The 26,952-nt window shown below is 44.1% G+C and overlaps 1 protein-coding gene across 1 annotated transcript; it reads right to left on the bottom strand.

Moving 5' to 3' along the window:
• Positions 1 to 1,595: 1,595 nt before the first annotated feature.
• On the bottom strand, positions 1,596 to 23,590 carry LDHB (lactate dehydrogenase B). Its single transcript, XM_004592612.3, has 8 exons — positions 23,447 to 23,590; positions 21,253 to 21,387; positions 13,092 to 13,209; positions 11,511 to 11,684; positions 7,487 to 7,660; positions 5,639 to 5,756; positions 3,428 to 3,551; positions 1,596 to 1,963 (listed from the first exon to the last, which is right to left on the bottom strand). Exons 2-8 carry the CDS (start codon positions 21,379 to 21,381, stop codon positions 1,796 to 1,798), a joined length of 1,005 nt encoding a protein of 334 aa, XP_004592669.1. The 5' UTR covers positions 21,382 to 21,387; positions 23,447 to 23,590; the 3' UTR covers positions 1,596 to 1,795.
• Between the last annotated feature and the right edge of the window lie 3,362 nt (positions 23,591 to 26,952).

Genomic DNA, 26,952 nt, shown 5'->3' with positions numbered 1-26,952 from the left:
GTCCATGTCAGGTCCAGCTCTTTAGTAATAACTTAGGGAGGCAGCAGAAGATGGTGGCAGTACTTGAGAATCTGCCACCCTATGGGGAGTAGAAAGGGGTGTGGATTTCCAGGCTCCTGGCTTCAGCCTGGCCCAGCCTCAGCCATTGTGCCCATCTGACGAGTGAACTAGCAGATAGAAGAACTCCTTCTCTTTCCTGTCAATTTGCCTTTCAAATAAAGAAAATAAAACTTTCAAACAAAACATCAGTTTCATAGCTAGATTCAGATTACTCTGAGACACATATAGTGACTGCTCACATACAGCCCATTGCATCGTCTTGAGAAGTGGAAACATAATTGCTTCATTTTCCAAAATGTTTCATAGTGAGTAGACAATTCACCAGCAGGTTAGGTACAGCTGAAAGCTCTTAAGCAAACAGCAAAACAGATGAAACAGATGCCAGGTAGACTGCAAGCTCTCAGAGCTACTCGGGAAGGAAGGAACCAGGGAAAGGACCTGCATGTTGGAAACAGCTTGCTGTCAACTACCCAGGAATGCCGGCCCACCAGGCACGGTGTCTCGCCAACTGAAGTCTTGCTTCCTGTACTTGCCGAGTCTCACACCATCATTTCAGCGGATGGAAGAGGCTGTATCTTACAACGTGGGGGTCTCTGCCAGTGTGGAATGGACACTCTGGTAGAGGAGATGTACCCCACCTGAGTTTGGGTCTGCTCTTGCGAGCGTCTCTTCTCACCACAGATTCCACAGAAAAGCCGGAGATTGTTCTTTGGAAGACAGTGGAAACAATGCAGGAAAAGCAGGCAGCACAACTTCACACTCAAGCCAAGGCAGGATAGCTCAGACTAGGAGTCCTGCCATGGTGGTTGGGCATTTTTAGGTATCAAATGTGTGTGAGACATAGCTTGGCTCCAGACCCAGAGCAGAGGCAATTCATGGATCCATCTTCCTGCACATCCACATTAGGGTAGATTGATTGTGCCCAGATGAAAATGACAAAGTTGTAGGCTTAGGGAGACAGGAGCTCAAAACGCTCTCTGCAGGGCTGGTGCTGTGGTACAGTGAATTAAGCCATTGCAGCCATTTGGGAGTGAACCACAGATGGTGATCTAGCTTTGCCTTTCAAATTTACAAATCCTTTTCTTTTTTTAACAGAAATACTATGTTACAGGCTAGTTGAGATGACTGTAGCATTTAAAAGAGTGTACATTACTTAAATATTGACTACTGTTATGATCAAGCTTTGTGCCACAACTTAAGTAATTTTCTCTTTCACTCAGTTTAAGCTTTCATTTCCCCTTCACTATGATTAGAACTAACTTTGACAGTCACTCCCAATTTTAAACTCTTTTTTAAAAGTTCTTCCTTGCAAAGAATTAAAATGGAACTCTTTGTATATCTCATACAAGTTGAACCCATCACAACTACCCCAGTTGTCATCTAGGCACAACAAAATTGTGGCACATGTCACACCAAAGCAATGAAAAACCTGGTGAGAGCATAGAGGATGCACTGTGGCTTTTTTTTGGAATAGTGATGCTTCATGACATGTCAGGAACATGAAATCATTAAAAAAGGAACTCCAGAAACAGAGACACACTACAATAGTTAATTTTATTTGTTCAAAAGCTCATTTTGCAAGCATTAAACCAGGCTGCACTTTTGAGTCTGAGCCCGAAATTCAGCTATATGAAGGAAGAGAGAAGCAAACTGTGCTCCATGTACCTGGAGGAAAATTATGGGCTCAGGGCTATCACGCCGCGGGTAGAAGTTTCTACAGCCTAGGACTCGGGAGTCACAGGTCCTTCAGGTCCTTCTGGATGTCCCACAGGGTGTCCGCACTCTTTTTGAGCTGTGCAACCTCATCGTCCTTTAGCTTCTGGTTGATGACACTGGTCAGTCCCCGGGCGTTGAGTATGCATGGAAGGCTCAGGAAGACCTCATTCTCAATGCCATACATGCCCTGCAGGAGAAGCAAACACTCAGTTCAAGACACCAGACTGCAGGTCAGGAACCCTGACAACCAACTCAAAACCTCTGAACACAAACAGGATATTTGGTAAAATTCATTCTCTAATCTCTCATTTCCCCAATGCTTATGTGTTGAATTAGGTTTAATACCAAAACTATGCAAGCACACATGACAAAACTAGCTAGCTGTAAGAAGTACATTAATGAACTTTATTGAATATGTGTTTTGTACATTGCTCTCTTCTTACATACTCTAACGAAGCAATATGTTTATGTCTTTATATTGTTTTTGATGGTGGCTCCCAATGGATTACTCTTCATGTTTCTTAAAAGATTTTTTAATTAAGAAGACTTCAGGTGGTAGCCAGCCTACCAAAGTCCTTACTGGGTGGCGAGATTCCTAAAACATTCAAAAGTTGCTGAGAAATACTATAATCTCAAAGATAATCCACTTGTTTATGTAGCATAACTTATTCCCAGTTAATTTAAGTATATAACTAGTCACAATACTTAATTATAATTAACCATGTTACGTTATCTGAAGGACACAGATAGACCTGCCATCCAATGATTCATTCCCCAAAGGGCTGGATTGACCAAGGTTGGGCTGGGCTAGGCCAAAGCCAGGAACTAGGAACTCTCTCCTGGTCTCCCGCAGGGGTGGCAGAAGGCCAAGCACTTGCTCCATCTTCTGCTACCTTCCCAGGCTTATTAGTAGGAAGCCCATTGGAAGTAGAATAGGTTAGAACCAAACTGGCACTCTGAGAGGAAATGACAGTGCTACATGCAGCAACTTAAACCACTGTACAACACTGGCCCCAAGCAAGTTATTTTAATATAATGTAAGACTTCTTAACTCTAAAAAGTTTTCTATATACACAAAAATAAAAAGAAAAAAAAAAGAAATTTCTGAATTTGTACCCTGAAAATCAGCAGTTACAGAATTTTTGCTATACTTCTTTTTGCTAAGTTTTTCTGCAGCATTCTGCAACAAACATCTGGCACCAGGTTTTACCTCCCAATATTTTGTACATGCATATATTCTGCATTTTTCTCTTATCCATTGATGTTTCTTTTCCCACTTATTTTTAAATTCTGACACTGATTGTTAGAAAATGAAATAGTTGTTTTAGAAAGTGCTTTAACATTTTGTTTAAAAACAATCAGTTTCTATTTAAATATTTTGTGTATGTGTTCAAAAGGCTTAAAATGTACTCAATAGATGTTATGCTAGTATTAAGCTTGCAATATCATAAATTTATAAAACAATTATTACATGCCTAACAACCTACAGGTTTCACAGTCTTGCAGTAGGTTTCTGTAGGACACGGAAAACTGTTTACGTAAAACTTTGAAATACACAGTAACTGTGGAGTGGGATCCTGGCTTGTCCTTTACACTCATCTATCATAGGATACAAGGCAAGAAATCAACTTGTGTGTTGTATTAGTCTTACTTTCACCATTGTTGACACTGGGTGAATCCTGGAGAGATTTTTCAGCATGGACTCAATGAGATCCGCCACACTTAATCCAATAGCCCAGTTGGTATATCCTTTCAGCTTGATGACTTCGTAGGCACTAGGATTAGAATAGTGATAACAGGTCATAGGCATCCATCCTAGTAATTATTACTCACTCTCTCTCTTCCCAAGAGTAATCATGAGCAAATACCTTAGTAAAGTCTTGCTAAAATAGAGAAACAAAACAACCAGTGTCTATTGCATAACTTTGCTGCATTAGGTGTAATATTTTTTTTAAGATTTATTTATTTTTATTACAAAGTCAGATATACAGAGAGGAGGAGAGACAGAGAGGAAGATCTTCCGTCCGATGTTTCACTCCCCAAGTGAGACGCAACGGCTGGTACTGGGCCTATCCGAAGCCAGGAACCAGGAACCTCTTCCAGGTCTCCCACACGGGTGCAGGGTCCCAAAGCTTTGGGCCGTCCTCGACTGCTTTCCCAGGCCACAAGCAGGGAGCTGGATGGGAAGTGGGGCTGCCAGGATTAGAACTGGCGCCCATATGGGATCCCAGCGCGTTCAAGGCGAGGACTTTAGCTGCTAGGCCATGCCGCCGGGTCTGAGGTGAAATTTTTATATACATATGTATATAATGCTTAAAAATGTACAAGGCACTAATAAATATTTGATAAATGTAAATACCTTACTAGTAAGTGAATATTTATAAATATTTAAGTGAATATTTATAAAAAATGTTATAAAAACATTCTTCCACCAATATAATTCAATCATAAAATGGATTGATTGCAGCCACATTAAGTCAAGAAAGAATGAAAGGGAAATGACAAAAATATCCTGATGGTGAAATCCCATTGATCATTGCCACCTAAAGTAATCTACAAGTGATGATAACAACACTGGCAATTTTCAGAACACAAACTACATACCCTGAACACCACAAAGGCATTGACACTTGACAGCATGAAATTCTAGGGATATTTCCAGTTTATTTATTTGTAAGACAAGAGTTACAGAGAAAGAGACTGCCATCCATTTGTTCATTCCCCTAATGGCCCCAGTGGCTTAGATGGGCAAGGCTGAAGCTCGGGCCTGCAAGCCATCTTCCACTGCTTTCCAAGGCACAGTAGCAGGGAGCTGGATCAAGTGTGAGCCCTACGGCCTGCTGGCTTTAACCGATCACACCACAAAGCTGGTCTCCTTTCAACTTTCCAAGATTCCTGAGGCAGTGTTGTGATGCGACAGGATGGTCCTTCAGCTTAGATGAAGTTCCTGGCTTCCTGGCTTTGTGTGACTTAGTCCAGATATGGCTGCTGTGGCCGTCTGGGATGTGAATCAGTGGATACAGAACCTCTGTTGTTCAGTTGCTCTGCTTTCCAATAAGTAGACAAATTGACTTTTTAGTCAAACTCTTTAAAAAAATCAGTAAAACTGAATGGACAATATAGTTGCATATTCAGGATACTAGTATTATTACAAAAAAATTTCTGTATGTCTAACATTTATTGCTTATCACTAGGTATACACGTGTGTGTCCTTTAATGTAATATGAATAAGTTTATGACTATAATATTTTCCACAGATTTGTCTTAAAGGTTAGACAGCTGCCTCTGGACTATACAGGTAGAGAGTTATCAGTAGCAACTCTGAATCCAAGTCCCTATTCTCTCTCCCTCCATCCAAAAAGATGTTTCATTCTATGATAGAAGAGATTTCATTCTATGATAAAAGTCATAGAAATAAAATAGTGACCAAAGAGACAGCTTAAAAAAAAAAAAAAAACGATAGGGAGGGGGAATATTTTTAAATATTGAGTGTGGAAAGTTAATTACAGACCAGCTAAAACTTTGAGCAGTTCATCAGCAGGGACATATTTTAGGTTACTGTGATACTACAAAGGTCTAGGTTTACCTTTCTAGGTGAACCCACCTTATTTGTTTAGGAACCTATGTGAAGGTCTTTCTCATTTGTTCATTCCATGTTTTGCTTGTTACCTCTACCCCAGACTGAGAGAAAATATTTGCTGTCCCTGGGAGGACTGGTACAGCTTGTTTGACCACTCTGAGTCTTTTTCCTGTTTCCAAAGACAATAGGTGCATACGTACTGCACTACAATATGATGAGCAGTCAGCCATGGAAATCCTAATGTGATCTGAGAGTCAGACTGAGGCATCCCAAAGCACTCACCTGTCCACCACCATCTTGTGTACCTCCTTCCAGTTTTCACTGTCATTGTCTGTTCCCATTGCTGGGTTCAGTTCCTGAAGAGAAACACCTGCCACATTCACACCACTCCAGACAGCCACTAGAGGAGAAAGAAAAAAAAACTCCTTAGACATTTCTGAAACATCTTGTTGAAAACATTGTTCTCTCCTCAGTTCAGATTTCACCTCAAATGCAGTTTACTGAATACCAGCTGGAACCACTCCAGTGACCAGTAACTCCCAGAGTTCCCTGAAAGGCTGTCACTTGCCTTCAAAGAGCAATACAGTTGACCTTTTGGCTCTCAACAATTTTAGTGCAAAACAGAGCTGTTGTAACATCGGTACAGAGAATGTGAAATTCTCCTCTCAAGGTTTGTGAAATCACGGGGTTAGTTTAAACTTCTGCTCTGAGAAGTGTTTAAACATTGTGATTATTTATTTATTTATTTAAAAGGCAGGGTGTTGAAGGGGGAGTTTTTTTAATCCACTAGTCTACTTCCCAAATGCCTGACGCAACTATAGTTTGGGCCAGGCTAAAACCAGGAGCCAGGAATTTCAGGCTGGTCTTCCATGTGGGTGGCTAGGGCAGAAACACCTTGGTCATCTTCCATGGCTCTCCAGGAGTAGTAACAGGGAGCCGAACTGGAAATAGAGCAGCTGGGACTTGAACTAATACTCTGGCATGGGAAGCTGGCATTGCAGGCAGTGGCTTGACCCTGTGAGCCACGATGCTCATCCTGATTATTAGTTTTTTTTTGTTTTTTTAATTTAAATTAATTTTTTTCCTGAAGAAGTAAAAGGCAAATCCTGGAGTAAGACTCAAATACAACATAATTATATCAAGATACAGTCTAATTAACAAGTATGAGAAAGACTTACCAAAAACAAAACTCTGAAACAGTAATTTGATCTAGACCTTATGTGTGATTTTCACAGACCTTTGGAGACAGTGTGACAGACGCAGGAAATGCAATCGAGGGTAGGGACAAAGTCTAGTGTGACTCAAACACCTCTGAAAGGCAGAGCTGCTCACGGCAAAATCGGATCCCTGTTTAGGCCACCACTCCTGCCAAGTCAGGCCAATGGGGAATTTTCATGATCCTGGATGAAAACTCATGACACCTGCATAATCATGCCTATGTGAACAGGGTTAAACTCATCTAGATAGCCCAGCTAAATATGAGAAGGTAAAGAAACCCCAGATGTTTTAGGGAAAAGGATACGGGAGTGTGAGAATAAACACTGGGCCAGAGTTGGACCCTGACATGTCTGAATGCCATGACAGTCACTTCTATGGCCTTTATGCCCGAAGTGTGACATCTCCACCCGATTACAGGAAGTAATTAGCCGTATCTAAACTAAGGAACAGTCTACACAGTAACTCACTGACTTATAAACATAGGTAGGCTGAGGAGCCATTCTGGACTGGAGGAGATATCTAGATGTGATGTATTATCCCAGGGTTGAATCTGAATTAGGGAAAAAGCTCCACAGGAAATCGCCAGGGCTGTGGGAGATCAATGAAGTTGGACTTTGGGTCCTGTGGTTAGTCCTGGACTTTGTAGAAAATAGACTGGCTACACTGAAAGGCCTTCTTCTATTGAAAAATACACCCTAAAGGAGTAGGGAGAAGAGGGCCAATGACTGTGATTTATGCTTAAACGTATCACAATGAAAATGGATGATATAGAGGCAGGTGAGAGCAAATGATAAAGCAAATGGGACGGTGCTATTACTGCGACTTCTCCAAACTATGGCCCAATATAAAAATAAAATTTTAAAAAGCTGCAAGAACAAATCTACAACTCCACAGTAAATTCTGTTTTTTTACCACTTGAGTCGCCGTGTTCTCCCAGAATCCATCCATGGCAGCTGGTGGGATGAATGCCAAGCTTCTCAGCCATGAGATAGCGAAATCTAGCAGAATCCAGGTTACACCCACTTCCAATCACACGGTGCTTGGGCAGTCCACTTAGTTTCCAGGTTACATATGTAAGAATGTCCACTAAACATTTCAGGAAAAAACCAAAACCAAAAGATACATAAATCCAAGTTGACTTGTACTGCTACGCCAGCCAGTGTTACAGGTACCTTGCCTTCTATTCTGCATCCCCATTCCATAAATGAGATATCTCATACATCTGTTTTTCATAGTGATGGCAGGTATGAGAAAAGATAAAACTCTTAAGCCTTAGAAGTACTAATATTGTAAAGCATAAAACGTCCAGTGAATCATGCTTTCTTATATACATCATGTAAAAAAGGTAAGAACCTTTCAGATTCATCTGTATTTTGAAAAAGTGGTTAAATCATTATCTCTTAAGATTCTACCAGTTCTTATTTCCCATATTTTTTAAAAAAAGGTTTGTTTATTTTTATTGGAAAAACAGATATACAGAGAGAAGAGACGGAGAAGATCTTCCGTCCGCTGATTCATTCCCCAAGTGGCTGCAACGGCCAGAGCTGAGCCGATCTGAAGCCAGGAGCCAGGAATTTCTTCCAGGTCTCCCATGAGGGTACAGGGTCCCAAGGCTTTGGGCTGTCCTCAACTGCTTTCCCAGGCCGCAGGTGGGGAGCTGGATGGGAAGTGGGGCCACTGGAATTAGAACCCATGCCCATATGGGATCCCAGCACATGCTAGGCTGCCACGCTGGGCCTACTTCCCATGAATTTAATGAATGTCCTTGTAAGCCTAAAAGTGACTGATTATGGTGCTTTGTGTTTTCATGAAAGAGATATGGTTCAGAAATCTGTGGTGATTAGCATACAAGGATTCAGATGTTGTATTTAATTAAGGGGCATCCATAACAGAACCTTTGTTCCTGGAAGGCACAGTACTGAAACCGCAGAGGCAAAAATTGTACTGGTTCAGACAGGATACCAGCAACTACAGGCTAAGCTGTGAAAAGTAGGAAAAGGTGCAGACAAGAAAGGAAGGAGCTCAAACCCAGTAGTCTCAACCTACAGATTGTCTTGAGAAATTTTAGGTTGCTTTGAGTTCAGTAGAAAAGATAGACTCCTCAAAGAATCAGAAATGTGAAGCTGTACCAATAAAGTTGTCTAGTCAATGATGAATGCTCAAAAAGCTAGATATCACAACAGATACATTAGAAACTTTATATATAGGCTTGGAATATCTAGAACACCTTATTTTGTAGATTCTGTCAATGACAATTTCTTCCTTCCTGCTCTGAACTGTCATACTCAAGTCTGAAATAGAATGGATTTTAACTGTTCAGTCACAAGAGAAAATGAACAAATTGTAAGATCTGAACTGGTTTTATTTTCAATTCTGGAATCAAACAACCTTTTATTCCATCAAATGTAGTAAATGGGGAAGGGCAATTAGGCAGGAAGTTAATTGACTACTTGAGATGCCAATAGATCATGCAGTCCAAGTCCTGGCTCTCCACTGATCGCAGCCTCTTGCTGACGTATACCACGGGAGGCAGCAGCAACAGTTCAGGTGGGTCCCTGGTCCCATGTGAAAGCCCCAGCTTGAATTCTGTGCTTCTGGCTTCGGCCTGGCTCAGCACCAGCTTTTATGACATCCGAGGAGTGAAACAGTGGAGGGAAAGTCTTGTCTACATATGCGCATATACTTTTCAATCAATGAAGATTAAAAAAATGAAGCAATCAGCCCACACTGGTCTGCGTGAGGGCCGAGTGTGTGCTGGGCAGAACCAGGCTGGACTGCAGCACCCATTGGTTCCAGTGGAAGAAGGGGCTGAAAACGGAACCAACCCAGCAGGTGCAACCACCAGCTGATTGCAGCAATGGACTGTGCCTGACCCTGTACTTGCTAGTACATACAGGAATCTGGTCTGGGAACACCTCAGACAAAGTTTCTTTGGGGATCCCTCCAATCAAACTGCTGGACTCAGAACCCTAACCATGAAAAGACAGAGGACAGAACAAGTAAACCACCTCAGCTATATGTTGGCAGCGAAAAACTAGGCAAATGGAGACTCCAAGATGGACTATGTCAATCAGTGGATTCTTCAACGACTTCATCAAGCTTGGAGTGGTGAGATTGGCAGCAATTCATAACTGTCGAACTATCAAAACCACTTGAGAAAGATCCTCGGAGCAAGCCCCACATCAGGGACCTGTGGTGGGTGGGAGACTGGGTGGGGCTTCTCCCTTAAAATCCCCTTTTACATCAGATATATGAAGGAAACAATATGGAAAATAAATAATTAACTAAAAAAATTTTTTTAAATGAAGCAGAATTACGATTCCTTATGAAGGACTACACGATTGTAGTAAAAAGGGGAAAATATGTCGGGGTGGGATTTTGGGGGGGTGGAAATCCCAGCCTATACGAAATTGTACCACATAATTCAAAATTCAAAATAAAAATATATTTAAAAAAAAGAACAAAAGAACAAAAAAGACTAGTGATTTCAAAATTATTTCCTGTATAAGTGGCACAAAATATTAGAGAAAAAACTGGTTAATATCAGGTGACTTCTTTCGTGGAAGGATTAAATTAGAAGGAAATTCCAATGTCTTGTTTGGCAAACGTGGCTATTATCACTGTAAGCCCGACTTCTCGGAAGGTCAGAAAATGGCTTAGTTTTGGAATGATATGAACATTAGCAAAGTGACTCCACTGTGATTTTTGGCCCAGTGCAGGAGGTTAGTCCAAAACAATGGCCCAAAATGATTTTTCCTTTTTTAAGAATTGTTTATTTGAAGGCAGAATGATAAAGAGAGACAGACATTATCCACTGATTCACACCCCATGTGGCCTAAAGAGCCAGGGCTTAGGCCATGCTGCCAGAGCTAGGAATTCCACCTGCCTCCCCACAGCGGTGTCAGGGATGTGGGTCATCTCCATTTGCCTCCTTTGCCCATTAGCAGGGAGCTGGATCAGAAGCAGAGTAGCACTTTGATATGGGATATGGGGGTGGGTAACAGATTTAATCTGATATCTCACAATGTCCACCGCAATTTTTATCTATCAAGGCCAAAACAGTAGCCTTGTTTGTAGTTAGAAATGTTGATATTTTGGGCCTGGCACCGTGGCCTAGCTGCTAAAAGTCCTCACCATGAACACGCTGGGATCCCATATGGGCGCCAGTTCTAATCCCCGCAGCTCCACTTCCTATCCATTCAGCTTCCTGCTTGTGGCCTGGGAAAGCAGTTGAGGACAGCCCAAAGTCTTGGGACCCTGCATCCATGTGGGAGACCTGAAAGAGCTCCGGGATCCTGGCTTCGGATTGGCACAGCACCAGCCGTTGTGCTCACTTGGGGAGTGAACCATCAGATGGAAGATGTTCCTCTCTGTCTCTCCTCCTCTCTGTATATCTGTCTTTCCAATAAAAATAAATCTTTTTTTAAAAAAAGAAATGTTGATATTTTACAGATGGACTTCATAAGAAAAAAGCAGTTTTTAAGTCAGAACATTAAGTGTTAACAAATCCATTAATACAATCGATCTTCAAAACAAAAATGATAAACCCATTATGTCCCATCAGGCTAATATATAAGACAGCTAGAAAGCTAAATTGAACAATATAGTACTTATGGGAACTTCTAATCACATTTAATCACATTCTAATTACACTTCTCCCATTTAATTTGATCTAATTTTGCAGAATTTTAGAAATGATAACGGTTTAAACCTTGCAGGAAATACAGGGGTTTCACACACCGAAACCCCTTTTATCCCTCATTCCAACAACAGACTCCAAAACAAACCCAGAAGAAACTGCATTATTATATAAGATACTTCTTACATTTTTGAACATGAATTGTTACTGTTAGTGAATACTGGAACAGATGTGAACTCCAATTCAACACCAACTCCAAAACACTGAACTTGGATCTGAGACAAAGTATAACAGTACCTGGGTTGGAAACCACAATTATGATGCAGTCAGGACTGTACTTGACGATCTGGGGGATAATGAACTTGAAGACGTTCACGTTTCTCTGCACCAGGTTGAGACGACTCTCCCCCTCTTGCTGACGGACGCCCGCGGTCACCACCACGATCTTAGAATTGGCAGTCACAGAATAGTCTTGAAAGAGAAGTGGGGACGGGAAACAGGCACTTTCACTACAACACTTCACCTAAACATACTGCACAGGACTCACGGACAGCCTGGCCACGCCGTGAGCTGCAAGAACTTGCACGATAAGGAGATATTTTGTATTGTGAGGTTTGGCAATTCAATTACGAAATGGACCAAGAAGATACAGACTGTCTTGAACAGCATTTCTACGGGTTGTCAGAGCTAGCACGAAGCACCGAGAGTGCTAACAACAACAAATCAACCTTCAAGGTACCGTTATGCATGTAATGTTAATGCCAACTGTGCGGGGAAGGAAAACATACCTTCTGCTCTGGAGAATCTTGCTCACTTTATAAGCAACACAAGTTTCCTGGAAACTAATGCTTTTCTCAAAAGAAGTGTAATTTTTTTTTTGAAAGCATTTGTAAATAACAATTTGGCCGTGAGCATTAGACTCAACAGCTGTGGGTGAGCCACATCATCCCACTGGGTTGAAACATGCCTTTCAAGTAACTAATACTTTAGTAAAACCTCCTTTCCCATGCAGTGTAAGTAATAATAGTACCTACACATTTCAGGATTGCTGTGGAAATGAATCACACCAGCATAAGGCTTCCTACTGTACATGGAATTCTACTACCTCAATTAAAAAACAGTTATTTTATTTTCTTCAAAGGAACATAAGTTACTTTGTAAGAGAATGTGGGAGAGTCTAAAACCTTTTTTTCTCAGATACATACAAAATCATGATACAAAATGCTACAATGCGGTGCTTGCTTCCGTAGCACATACACAAAATTCTAAAATGCTACTGTGAATCAGCCCTGTGGAAGGTGGGTAGGAAAGCCTTAATGGAAGTGACGAATGCGTTTATCCTTGAAGAGGTACTAGTCGCAGGGGAAAGAAAAGGAACTAGCTCTATCAAATATGCCAAGATGGGAAAACCTGTTTGACAGAAAACTGATGTGGCAGGGGGAGCAGGGGTTACATGCTCATTTTGCATGGGAGCTGCCAGTGTGGAGATGCCGATTTGCTGGGTGCACATTTCAGAATGGTCTTAAAATACATGCTGTGAAATTGACAAAAGAAAATCACCTCACAGGAGAAGAATGACTCAACTAACCAAACAAGTTGCAAATCACAATCAGCTATTTCCTCGTAGTGATATATCAATGGTCATGCTCAGAAAATTAGAATAAAGAAAAAAAATTAAAAACAGGAAAGAAAATATTTTCTACTACCAGATAAAACTTTACAGTTCCAAAATTTCAATTTTTCCTAATTAAAGAATATATTTATCATAATAAGAATCATTCCAAATGCAGTTTTTCTTTGTTTGTTTGTTTTTTGGTTCTGCCACGGAAACAGAAGTCAAGTTGATATTTGACAACTCTGGGCACAAGACCGAAGTACCTTTATCTGCCACAATTTTAGGTGTCTGAAGAAACAGGCTCCCATGCTGCAGATCCATCATCTCTCCTTTGAGTTTATCTTCCAACACATCCACCAGGGCAAGCTCATCCGCGAGGGACTGCAAACCAACAAGAACACAACAAAGACACCCCCAGAGATCAGCACCCTGCGGAAATCTGTAATGTCTGAGCTCAGAATCCAGCCCATTTAAATGGCCCCACACCAAACCCTCAAGAACATTATTATGGAGTTAGGTTCTCAATGAGAACACAGTTCACTCAGGAGAAACTGCTTTAAGGGGCCGGTGTTGTGACTCGCAGGTTAAGCTGCCCCTGTCACACTAGCATCCCGAATAAGCACCCTTTCAAGTCCCAACTGCCCCACTTTTAGTCCAGCTCCTTGCTATGGCGCCTGAGGAAGCAATGATGCGTATACTACAAACTCTGCCATCTATATGGGGGACTGGTTGCAGTCCCAGGCTCTTGGATTCGGCCTGGCCCAGCTCTGTGACTAATGAGAAACTCAAGGACAGGCCCAGGGCACATAAGTCTTCATGTTAAAGAAGGGATTATTAGAGAGGCCAAAAAGAGATTACCCAGACCAAAAGACAACCATGGGGAGTGTGGCCATCCCCGAGGTTCCTCCTGATCACCAGGGCTTGGGGAGAGGCAGATTTGAATGAAATCCCCAAAAGTGTGAGCTCCTTTTAGATTTGAAGTCCTGGTTGAAACTTGGCATGCTCAGGTGGGCTCTGATCAACTTGGATGTCTTGGGCAGAGGAAGAGGGTCTCACGGAGGGAAGACTCAGGACAGGCAGGTCTTCCCATTCAGGATCACCCTGAACCTGTAACTCTGAGACTGTCAGGACTCAGAGCTCCTCCTGTTTTCTTACTGCAAGTGGCACTCTTTGCCCTCTCTGTGCAAAATAATCTCTAAGTCAGTGTCTTGAGGGTACTTGGAAGTCTGTGGGGAAGCAAAATGATAAATGCACATTTTCCATTAACATGTTGAGATATCCTTGTATTTAATCTGCATCTGGTATCATAATTTTCTGACTCTCTACATAAATAGCAGGAAGAAGAAGGAGAAAAGCAAAAAGAGGATTCGCATTTTTCATAATTCTATGTTTCTTTGTGGAGTTCCAGATCTTTTCTTCTTGTAAAGTGGAGCACTCGATCTAGATGCATCTAAACAGTCTTCCAGCTTTGAAATTCCATCCTCATACATTATAGCCTTTTTAAGTGGTTCCTAACCTTTACTTTTTTTTAGGGCTGTTAGCAAGATAACCAGCCTAACTGGATACTATCCGATATCCAGATACCACAGATACCTGTGGTCATTGCACAGGTGTTCAGGAAAAGGCAGGTTCTTGGAGTTGAGAAAGTAGTTCCAAGTTTAAGATACAGAAGGCACAAGGAGAGCTGGAGGAAGGTAGAGGCCGGCCGAGGGAGACGCAGCACTGGGGTGGAGACAGCCAATAGGAAAACTTGACCTACTTAGCTAGAAGAGAAAGCATCAGGCTCCCTGTGGGACTGAATCAATATGATTGCAGCCGCTAGGATCTGGGTAGCTGGCTGGCCTCGAGGTGGGATATACAGGCTTGTTTGGGAGGGTCTCTGAGATGGAAGCCCTCTTGTGATTCAGTTGTTCTTAATAAGGAACTGAATTGCACAAAGTTGTCAGCAGACTTTTAAAATGTCCATGTTGTGAGTAGGCAGAATATGTAGAAAATATTTTCTTATTTCTAAGTACAGCTGAGTTCTCCAGATCTGTGTGTTCCATATTCATGAATATAAATAACCTCAGATCAAAAATACTCAGGAAAAAAAACACTGCATTTATACTGTCTTTCACAAAGCAATATGTTATAACTACATAGCATTCATTGTTATGCTAAGTGTACAGGGTGTGTGGATTGGACTATGGCTCTGCCCGATTCCAGCGGCCTTCTAATGGGCAGCCTAGGACAAAGCAGGTGTTGATGGAGTCGTTTGGTTCCTGCCACCTGCCTGGGAGACCTGGACCCCAGCCCAGCCCCAGCCATTGCAAGCCTTTGCGGGCATGAACCGGGAGATGAGCACTTCTCTGTCTCTAAATAGCTTTTTCTTTAGTGTAAGAGAGGATTGTGTGTAGGCTACATGAGACTACCATACAATTTTATATAAAGGGCTTCAGTTTCTCTGGATGTAGCTATCTGCAGGGGTCCTAGCAGGGCTCTCCCATGGGTACCAAAAGATAATATCAAAGACTGGCAGTATTTTTTATCCCACTTTATTGAAACACACATTTTGGCACTTTCAAAGCTGTTTTTTTTCCTTTGAAGACTGGCAAAGCATACAAAACCTGCATGTGTGACTGAGATCTAAATGCAGACAGTAGACCTTAATAATAGCTGTGCCGCTGCACCACCAGGAACGTCAGGCCTATTTTAGTAACACCACATGTGTGCCACTCAAGTCAGCAAGGAGAAATAATTTAGCACTTAAGTAGAAGAGGATGTCACAGGGTCTCAGATCCTGTCTCTGCTTCAGGGGGCCTGGGGACCTGGCTGAGAGGTGCATGTACAGCTGACTGGGAAGAAAGAGAGCCAACACAATAAAATCATGGCTATGTTCAGTTAAGCTGGATCTGCACCGCTCAGCGTGGTCCAAGCATAGAAGTAGGCAAACAAGAGTCATGCGACAAAGCAATAGTGTTGTTTGCTTAAACAGTCCCCCCTCTGTGTTTAACACTTTGTTAACTTATCAATTGATCATAAATGTATTTGACTCCAGCCCTAAGTATATTTTAAAGTGTTTGAAACAGCATGAATTAAAATAGCTGCAAAAATCCCATTAAGGAGCAAGGTCACCTAGAGCCCAAGAATGCCACTGGCGCAGTGTGGTTGTACCCGTCACAAAAATGTTTTCCAATCTGAAGCCCTGTGTGGACCAACTGCAACTGTATACACTGCCTCTTGCTGCTCTTGGTGAGCAAACCACTGCGGCTGATGCTTTAATATTTGATACGTGCAAGCCGAGAGAAGGAAAGCTATAACCAGTTCCCAACCACATAACGACTGGACAAAACAGCACTTACTTAATAGTTTGCTTTTTCCCTTGCTTCTGAAGTGCCGCTTCTGGGTCAGGTTAAGCCACTGCTTGCAACACCAGCAGCCCACATCAGAATCCCAGGGCAAGCTCAGACTGCTTTGCATCTGCCCCATAGTTCTGCTGCTGTGCACCCGAGGGAGCAGCGGGTGACGGCTCACATACTTGGATCCTCAGCAGCCATGCGGCAGAACCTGGATGGAGTTCATGGCTCCTGGCTTTATCCTGGCCCAGACCTAGTGTTGTGGCCATTTGACGAGTTTAACTAGAAGGTGGAAGAGCTTTTATTTCACTCTCTACCTCTCTTTTTGTCACTGTCTTTCTAGTAAATATGGAAAAAAGGGGGGGAAGGGAACTTCTACCTTACTGTCAGATACTACTTAAAGGGCAGGCATGTGGTGTGGCAGTGAAGCCCCACTTGGGATGTCTGCAGCCCTGAGTGCTGCACTTCCGAGCCAACTGTCTGCTGCTGTGTACCCTGGGAGGCAGCAGGTGATGGCTCGGTTCCTGCCACCTACATTGGAGCCCTGGCATGAGCTTGGCTCAGTCCTGGCCTTTGTATTTGTAGCATGAACCAGCAGATGGAAGAATTCCGTTTTCCTCTCACTCCATCAGTCTGCCTTCCAACAGTTTTGAAAAAGCGATTTAAGTAATACTATTTGGGCCTGTGTTTTCAGTCTGTTCCGTTAGTCCGTCACCCGTTGTACAAGGACAACATTTTATTTATGTCACACTTTTAAGGCAAGCCCCGCGCTGCACACACTATAGTGTTATCTGTGATTACTCTCCAAACACAGCTAGAGTTGGCTGAAGCAAGGACAGACACTCAAACCAGAGAGCTGGACTCCGACCTGGGGCTTCTCGAGCTGTGTCAACTGCACGACCCTGACAGCGTGGCGAGGGCAACACTCGGATCACCCTGCTGGCAGCAGCCACGAGAAAGCGAAGTCTCGTCCAAATTTGACAAACTATGAGGGCCGTTTATGAACAAGTAGGAGTATTCCTTTCTTCAGTACATAACACAATAATTCCAAAGTACCCAGAAAAATGAAAGTAACAAGTAAATTAACTTTGTTACAGAAAAACTTTTGAAGTCCATGTATATTTTTTCATAATATATAGTTCCCATGACATATTTACTATGAATGCACCAAGTATTATTCTTGTCCGGAAAACCTCCATGACGGAATTCCACAGTTTCTGTTCCCCTGCAATGTACAAGGAAGAGACTGGAAACAAACAAAGGGAGTTTGTACTGACAAAAGCACTGTCAGCAGCATCAGGTGGGCAGGATGACAGCAGAGCTACTGGGGAGTCAACTCTACCTGGCAGTCAGGGCAGCCCAGCCTGCAGAGGCTTTTTCAGGAGCCCATGGTGTGGTCCAGGAAGAACATTCCAGGTGACAGGAAAAGCAAGGAAAAAAGGCTGAAGCCCAAGTAAGTTTAGTGTTGAGAAGAAAGTGGGCAGGACAGGAAGAGTGGAAGAAGCCATCACACTGCACTGTACTGGAAGGTTCTGTTACCGTCCAGGATGGCTCTCTCGGCCTGGCTGAGACACCATCAGGAGGACAGCTCGGCGTATAAGGGGTCTTGAAACCCAAAACTGCATGGAAAAATGCATAAGGCAACCACTCTTCATGAATTTCAAAATTGTTTTGCACCCTAACAAACTTGCTGCACCAGCTTCTGTGTCCACACATGTGGGCAGTGTGCATGCACTGTGACAGCTGAGAGGCTGTAGGTGAGAAAGCCACCACTGTAACACCTCAGGAATCCCACCAACACCCCAGGAACTCACCGATGACAGGCACTGCGGAGGAAGGAATGGGCTAATACACAAGCGCATGCTAGAATAGGTACCTTATTTGCCTCACTCTGTTATACTGGCGATTTCCAATCCCTCCCAAATACTGAAACTTTAGGCATCGTATAGTTCTAATCCATAAAAATTGGCTTTTACCATTTTTAAAAAGCCAATTAAGATGCCATTATTCGGGCCTGGTGCGGTGGCCTAGCGGCTAAAGTCCTCGCCTTGAATTCTCTGGGATCTTACGGGTGCCGGTTCTAATCTAATGGCCCCACTTCCCATCCAGCTCCCTGTTTGTGGCCTGGGAAAGCAGTCAAAGACAGCTCAAAGCCTTGGGACCCTGCACCCGTGTGGGAGACCCAGAAAGAAGGGTCCCGGCTTCAGATTGGCGCAGTACTGGCTGTTGCGGTCACTTGGGGAGTGAATCATCAGAAGAAAGATCTTCCTCTCTGTCTCCCCTCCTCTCTGAATATCTGACTTTGCAATAAAAATAAATAAATCTTTAAAAAAAAAAAGATGCCATTACTCCCCGTGGGAGTGCGTGGCTGAGCTCAGCGGCTCTGGCTCCTGGCTCCAGCTTGCTGCTCATGCAGACTCGGGGAGGCAGCCAGTGCGGGCAACTCTGCTGTCTTGGTTTCTGCCACCCACCTGGCAGAGCTGGGCTGAGTTCTGGCTCCTGGCTCCATCTGCAGGCCCAGCCTTGTCTGAAGCAGGTATCCAGGAATGCACCAGGACTTGGGAGCTGTCTGTATGCCTGAGTCTCACTTCTTCCCAAATAAATTAAACTCAGAAACATTGCACTTCACTTAGTAAAATATACATAAAGGATCATATGATCATAAAATAGAATCAGGGCAGCTGGAGATGAAGCGTCACCTGTGTCAGCAGCAGAGGCCGCTCTCTCAAGCACCTGAGACTTGGGCTGAGGGCTTATGTAACTCCAGTCTCCATTAAATTACTTCCTGAAGACAATTTTAATTTATAATGAAAGCCATAGAGGTTTTACTGCAGCCTCAAAATTCAGAATCCTGATAAGTCCAAATATTGGAATAAACAGGAGGAAAAAAAAACTTCAGCATTCTATTTATACCTTAATATATCTTAATACTAGCATAGAACTTAAAAAAAAATCTCGGAGAATCTTTGGTTGAGTTCATAGTCCTAGGTTTAAAATACCACTCTACCAGCTACCTTGCCTGTGAAGAGGTTACTGAATCTCTTAACTTGAGCTTACCTACTTAAAAACAAAGACATGAATAATTTGCAGCTGTCTCTTCTCAAATTATTTATTTATTTGAGTGGCAGCAAAATAAAGGAGAGAGGGAGAGACAGGTCTACAGGGAGAGCTCCCATTTGCTGGTTCATTCCTCAAGTACGCCCAATGGCCAAGTCTGTGGGCGCAGACAAAGCTGGAAGGTGGAAACCCAACCTGGGCCTCCCATCTGGATGGCAGGAGCCCTGCCTTGCCAGCAAGCTGGGCCAAGATACTGAACTTGCATATTCCAGTGTGTGGGACGCAGGCATCTTATAAGGTAGGCCAAATGCCCATCCGCTCGGTTTGTAAGATTGTTTACAACGAAGCATTTTACTCACAATACATGAGTAAGCCACTTCCTCAATGTGTATTTTTCACAAGAAGTCGGAATTCTTTCGTTTCACTGGCAGGAGTGAACAATGAATTGTGATCATCTGAGGAGCAGCTCTCCTAACCACAACTAACTAGTCAAAACTATCGAGAGAACGCAAAAGAACAACATTTTCATTGGCAAGCAAGTTTCATGGATTTCTTTAATAACTGTTTCTCAGTAAAGACCGAGACCGAGAATGCCTTCTTTAAAAAATGTGAGGTTTGCAAACAAATATGCTTGTCTAGTTCTTCGCATAGCCTTCACACAGAATACAAAGAGACAGTGTGTTATTCTGAAGACAAGGTCGAATTTTCTGTGACTTTTTTTTGGTTCCTACTTTTAAGGCAGGCGTCAGGACGAACAAGGAATCGATTCAGCAAGCTCAGCAGGAAAACAACTGCTTTCCTCAAAGGTCCTTGGGAGCTGAGGTCGACTAACTGGCTAAGGCAGAGGCCCGCAGAGCCATCAAGGCAATTAGTCAAGACTGACAAAAATGTGGGATCTGGTGTCACAACTCCTGAAGTCAGTAACTGCATTTACCACGAACACTGCCTGTAGGCAGGGAAGGCATCCCACGGATCTGAAGGTGAGAGGCACAACATGTCTGCAGCTCCTTCTCACAGGGTGAAGAAAAGCCAGAGACAGAGCAGCAAAATGCTAAAGACCAGTAAAACCTGATGAACTGTGCAAGGGTGCCTCAGAAACTTCATGGAAACAGACTTCAAAGTTGAGTTATTTTGGTGCAAACAATTTTTTGAAGCTGATGCATACAAAGGTTTTCAAAAAAATTGTGGAAAATGTATACTGTGAAAGAGTTATGCATGGATTTCAAAATATTTGGGGCAGCAAAATAAACATTTGTTTTAATTCAGTATTCTACAAATCTTTTGAAGTATCTATGTATGTAAAGTTTAAGATTTTTTTTTAACAAATCTTGCGAATTTTTTCTAAACTTGAAATAACCACTGGATAGAAGTTTGGGGAGGATAACAGGATTTTGCCACAATGACAAAAGGCACAATAGTTATGCAATAGAAAGGATAATGGGGTCCTTAGCGTGGATAATCCAGCAGTCACCACTGTTACCAGGGGTGAGACCCAGCACCATGAGTAACCACACTGAACATTGTATACCTCCCGAGAGATACACCAGGAAGGACATGACATCACCTAGTCATAACGCCATCCCCCAAATCCAACTCCAGCTTGATTATAAAAGAAACAGCAGACAAATGCCAGTCAAGGTACAGTCTAGAAAAATGACCTAGAAGCTACAAAACTATCTATAGTATGAGGCCAGGAAAGGCTGAATAACAGTTTCAGATTAAAGAGCAAAGAAATATACCAAGTATATACAAGGTACAATCAAGGATAGACATGAGACCATCGATTCTGATGTGGGAAACTTCAAGTAAGGACATTATTATGTAAGTATAGTAATATTAGCTCCCCTCTGCATAGCAGCTCTGCCACAGTCACCCAGGGAAGAGGCACGTCTATAAGCATCCAAATGTACCTGCTGCCTAGCAGGAAACTGGACTGGAAGCAGAATGGAGACCCCAAAGCAGGCGCCCTGATATGGGATGTGGGTGCCCACCCCTAAAACTGTTTCACATGCATGGTGGTTTTGAACCATACCTTTCCCAGAATGCTAATAGCACATGCCATTCCAACTTGTCCAACACCCACTACAGTGATCTTATTGTTGGGGACCGTTGCCTCCGCCCCTGCCACTGGCGCGATGAGTTTTTCCTTCAGGGTTGCCATTGTACACTGCAAGAGAAGAACCCAAACACCCATCAGTATGACAGCAACCAACCTTAAAATGTCACTGCTGCAATGTTCACTGAAACACAATGTAAACGGAAGCCGACGATGTCCCAGAGCACAGAACACACTTTCAAGAGCCCTGTGAGCGCCACCAGAAAACCTGCTAGGATTGGGATTCTTCTCTTCCCCTCAGGACTTAATAACTTTTTCTTTAAAGATGTATTCATTTTATTACAGCCAGATATACACAGAGGAGAGACAGAGAGGAAGATCTTACATCCGATGATTCACTCCCCAAGTGAGCCGCAACAGGACGGTGCACGCCGATCCAAAGCCGGGAACCAGGAACCTCTTCCGGGTCTCCCATGTGGGTGCAGGGTCCCAATGCATTGGGCCGTCCTCGACTGCTTTCCCAGGCCACAAGCAGGGAGCTGGATGGGAAGTGGAGCTGCCGGGATTAGAACCGGCGCCCATATGGGATCCCAGGGCTTTCAAGGCGAGGACTTTAGGCGCTAGGCCACGCCGCCGGGCCCAGGACTTAATAACTTTTAACCACTGTATTGTTAATGGTTCATTTACTAGCTAAAAGTCACAAAGATTTGTATTTAAACTAGCTACTCTGTTCCCATTGCAGCTACAATGAATTTCTGTCTATGTACACTAAGTTTGAGTCTAGTGTTTACTAATGTTTAAGCTAAGCGACTGGGTTTTCCTAAAAAAAAAATTTCTCCCAATGTGAAGGAATTAAATTTCATTGGACGCCTAAGCAACAAAGTAAAGTGCAATGTCCCTAGATGCTGAAACTCAGGCCTGTCCCGCATTAGAATGGTGTCCCCTTCGGCTGCGACACTAGCCCTCCTCCAGGCCCCGGGGGGGGGGGGCGGTGTTTCCTTCAGTTTAACCTTATCTTTGTTACTTCATTTCTTCATTTGAGCAAGCTGCTGTGTAAATACACGTGTTGTTCTGACATAATCTTAGGCATTACTTCTGGGAGTTTGAGAAACTACAGCCAGTGCAGATTTTCTTTCAGGTCTTTTTGAGGAAAAGTGCTTTTCTTTCTCCTTTTTTCTTAGTGGAGTTACATAAGCAATAAGAAAATGGTTTGCATCATATACAGGCCTGAGCCAACAACGGGTAAAAGCTAGAGTCTCAACCTCTTAAATACAGACCGTGAGGGCTGTGGCAGTGCCTGACGACCTGGCGCAGCAATTCTCCCTCTCATTCCAACCTTTTAAAAATCCAGAAGTGTCCTCCAGTTCCCTCCCTTAAGCCGGTGCTAGTCCCCCTCCCCCCTCACTGGTCCCCAATTGCCGCTAGCAAAGTGTGCCGCCCACAGCCACTTCTTCCTCCCCAGGCCGGCAACGAGGGAAGTCACGAGGGCGGGCAACAGCAGCAGATCTGTCCGGGCCTAGGCTTTAATTAACTCCCATAACCCTTGCTGGCCCAGTAAAGAAAGCACCTGAGCATCCAACAACAACAGAGGCCCTCAGAGGAGCGGCGCGTGACTCCTGGGAGGCGGCTCGCGCAGCCGGTATGGCCGGGCTCCGCGCCACCCCGGAGGCCGCACCGCATCCCTCCAGCGCCGCAGTGGTGGATTCCAAAATCCAGGCTCAAGACCTTAGGGCCTGCCAAGACCACCTGGTGCCCTCTCCCTAACCCTCACTAGCTCGCTGGGCACACGTCCCGGTTCCCGCCTGCAGCTCTGGGGGTGGGTGATGTGGCCGCTACAACCCTACCAGGGCACGTGGAGCCCCGTTGGAGCCGCAGATGCAACAAGTTCCAGTCCTGTTAGGACGCAGGCTGGACCCCTGCGGCAGCGCGGACGCAGCCCCGGGAAGCCAGCAGTCCCTTGCGCTTCCCACCCCGCCGGCCTGGGGTACCACGCTCCCCGGAGACGGAAAAGGCCCGGCCAGAACCGAGAGCGGATGCTCAGGGCTTAAGGCCCCGGAGGACAAATGTCCTTCTTGGTTCTACCCCTCATCTTGCCACACAGTGACTCTCCTGAGGCTCCCGTCCGGCTTATCTGGGAGCTGGGAGTTCGGGGTCCACAGCTGAGACCTACCCGTCGGGAGCACGAGCTGCGAGGTGTGTGCTGCAACGGTGGTGCGAAGGAGACAATGTCAGCGGCTCGCGTCCGGGACGCCGGATCCGCAAGGCGGGAGGCGGAGGCGGGGCCCTGCGCTGCAGCTCTTAGGTTTCTCTATTGTGATTGGAAACCCGAGCCCCGCCCGCCCCTCCCCCGGGCTCGCTCAATCGCCTTCAAGGACAAGAGCCCCAGTGTGCGCACCCTCCCCCGTTCGCCGCCCGGAGGTCACCTTCCACGCCGACAGAGGCGGCCTCGGTCCCTGTTCTGCTCGCAGCTACTAACTTTTCCAGCTGAAAGGCCCGGTTATTTCTAAAACCTGCACGTCCCTGGCTCTTCCGGATGTTCATCCTCTAGTTCGGATAAATTAAGTCCAAATAAGGACGCACTTGCGCTTTGCAATCCATCTCCGCTTTGCAGGACCGCCTGTCTCAGCTATGATGCTGCAGACGTGTTTGGTTCCCTGATGTAGTAACGGATGCTTGTGCACTTTTGCTTTTTTAATGACAACTGGATTTTGATCAGCTCCGTTCTAAAGTTCATCTCATGAAGCAATGACCTTTTTAATTTTTCTACTTTACTTCAGCGACTACACATGGATGCTCTAAGTTGCATAATGAAACCAGAGAAGTTTCTCTGTGATCTCAAGGTCAAAGCTGGCCCTCAAGGGAACATGCTGGGGCCACTGAATGAGATGTGGCTTCACTGTTCATGCAGGCGTAGACAATGATGTCATTCATCTCTGTGTCTTCCAAAGCACCGCCTAGGGCCTGCTACCTTGGTACCACTCTGATTTCATTGGGAAGGTGGGAGAGCGAGCTCTTCTGTCCTTCGGTTCACAGCCCCCACATGCTGGCAGCACTGCCAGGGCTGGGCCAGGTGGGGGCCAGGCAGAAGCCAGGCTCCAGGAACATCACCTGGGTGTCCAAGTGGGGGTGGAGGGAGCAGCAGACCAAGGCCCTGAACCTCTTCTGCCTCCCAGGCTGCGCATTAGCAGGAAGCTGGGCCAGGAGCCGAGTGGCTCAGTCAGAGACACAGGCACTCCCTAAGAGTCCGGTGCCCTAGCTGCTGCATCAGTCCCTACCACACTTCCAAATGTTTCTGAGAAGCCAACACCCTGGGCAAGTCATTTTTTGTGTGAAAGACAATTCTAGGCATGCAATGATTCATACAATATACTCCCCATGCTGCTCCAGTCTAAGAAATCATTCTGGGCCTGGTGCCGTGGCCTAGTGGCTAAAGTCTTCACCTTGAACTCACTGGGATCCCATATGGGCGCCAGTTCTAATCTCAGCAGCCCCACTTCCCATCCAGCTCCCTGTTGTGACCTGGGAAAGCAGTCAAGGACAGCTCAAAGCATTGGGACTCTGCACCCGCGTCGGAGACCTGGAGAGAAGTTCCTGACTCCTGGCTTCGGATCTGCACAGCACCGGCCATTGCTGTCACTTGGGGAGTGAATCATTAGACGGAAGATCTTCCTCTCTGTCTCTCCTCCTCTCTGGCTCCTATATCTGACTTTTCAATTAAAAAAAAAATCTCTTTTTTTAAAAGAAATTGTTCCAAAGCTATCTCCTAACTCATTGAAAAAGAAAGAAAATTAGGAATATAAGTAAAAAAGAAAATTTATCATAGAAAGTTACAGGCAGGGGCTCGGCAGCGTGGCCTAGTGGCTAAGTTCCTCACCTTGATCCCATATGGCCACTGGTTCTAATCCCGGCAGCTCCACTTCCTCTCTCTATCTCTCCTCCTCTCAGTATATCTGACTTTGTAATAAAAATAAAATAAATCTTAAAAAAAAAAAAAAGAAAGTTACAGGCTAAGAGCTCCCAGGCAGTCAGTTAGAAAACTGAATGAAAATGTCAATTATTATCCAGAAAGTATTTCTTTGAAAAAGATTTCCAAACTTTCCTGTGTGACAGACACCATTTGAGTGATCTTGTCCATGTGCAGTAAATATTCCAGCCGAGGATACAGATCATAAACAAGTTAATGAAGAGAAAATGACAGGATAGCAAATGCAAGCATAAGAACATATGATTGCTGTGTTTGGACTATGTGCTATGAACAACATTTAAGGTGTGCCATCATGTAGCCGACGGCAGGAAGTCGGATGGTTTCCTTCAGCGGTCAGTAGTCCCAGGATGCTGTGCTCTGTCAACCTCAGTGTCCTCAAAAGATTTTATGTTCTCTTGTGGGGAGTGTCAGTTGTTTGAGCGATACAGTCCTTGAGTTACAGAAGGGACTGAGACCTTTGGAGATCATCTAACTCAAAAGAATGCTCAGTTTGGGTGGCTGGCCTCAAGTTACTCCGTGAGTTAAGAAGGAAACCAGATAGAGGTTTGGTCTTGCTGCTATCTCTGTGACTAGCTGTGGATGGGAATGGTTTCATATTTTTATTTTGCTATTTTTAACCTTTCGTGGACCAAAAAATTAAAAAGCAGATTTGCCAATCTATTCAGAACTGCAAATTTCTCGCGGGAATTTTATTCATCTTTATATCCCCAAATAACATTGTATTGCCAGCAAATTACATTTTGTGTCTTCCTAGCAGATGCTTATTACTCTTGAGATCCAGTATGAGCAAATGAACCCTGGGTTAGGATTTGAGAAATATCTATTGGTTCATAGAATTGAAGTTCCTGGAAGTTGAGTTCCAGTTAGGGGAAGTGTTACTATAACAGCGATAGATGAATGTGACTGAGTAACCAATGACCTTGGTGGGTATCTAAATACAGGAAGGAAAAGGAGCTAGAGGCAGAAATGATTAGTTTGGTTTGGCTGTGGTTAAGTGTGTCCTTCAAGTGTTCACATGCTGAAACTTGACACACAAATAATGTGGCACTTGAAGCAGTGGGGACTTAGAGAGGTTCTTTAGCTTGTGGAGTGCACCTCAAGAAGGCCCCTCGTTTCTTTCTGTCTTCTGCCCCCTTCTTTCTTTCTTGTCTTACCAGGTGATCCCTGGCTTCAACATACACTTCCGCTTTGATGTCGCCTATCATGATGTGATAGAGTCAAGAGGGACCTTGTGAGAAGTTGGCACTGGGATGGTTGGACTTTCAACTTCCAAAAATTTGTGTTAGAGAGGTTCCTTTTGCTTGTACTTTATCTAACCTCGGGTATTTTGTTCTGGTATCAGAAAACAACTAACACAACCATGGCAGTGAGGAAAGAAGAGCGGCTTACTGTCTTTAAAACAAATAGGATTTTAGTGATTCACAAATAATAGGATTATCTAGTTATTCACTGGATAGTTGTAACATGGAGTGCCTTTTCTGGGCACACATTAACTATTGCTTTTAGAAGGAAGGTGGTTATCTTCTGAACTCTACTGGTAGTTTTCGGTTTGCTCATAATAATGTTGAAATAGAAGATGACCAGTTAGTATTAAATAGCACAGCTCCCTGGTGTGCCCAGGCAAGAAATGTCTGGAATTAACATTGTTGGCAACAAGTTCTTAGGTGCAAACAAATTGACGTGCATGGATT

This window comes from Ochotona princeps, chromosome 27 (assembly GCF_030435755.1).
Source record: "Ochotona princeps isolate mOchPri1 chromosome 27, mOchPri1.hap1, whole genome shotgun sequence".
NCBI classification, from domain to species: Eukaryota; Metazoa; Chordata; class Mammalia; order Lagomorpha; family Ochotonidae; genus Ochotona; species Ochotona princeps.
The sequence above is the reverse complement of the archived record's forward strand: the minus strand, read 5'-3'. Positions and strand labels throughout refer to the sequence as shown.

Bases quoted from the DNA above. Each gene is read 5' to 3' on its own strand.
- LDHB (XM_004592612.3), bottom strand. From the start codon at position 21,381: ATGGCAACCCTGAAGGAAAAACTCATCGCGCCAGTGGCAGGGGCGGAG. The intron at 11,685-13,091 runs GTACTTCGGTCT...TTCTCTTTCAAG, and splicing joins TAAAATTGTGGCAGATAAAG to ACTATTCTGTGACTGCCAAT. The intron at 5,757-7,486 runs GTAAAAAAACAG...TTTCTCCTCTAG, and splicing joins AGAACACGGCGACTCAAGTG to TGGCTGTCTGGAGTGGTGTG.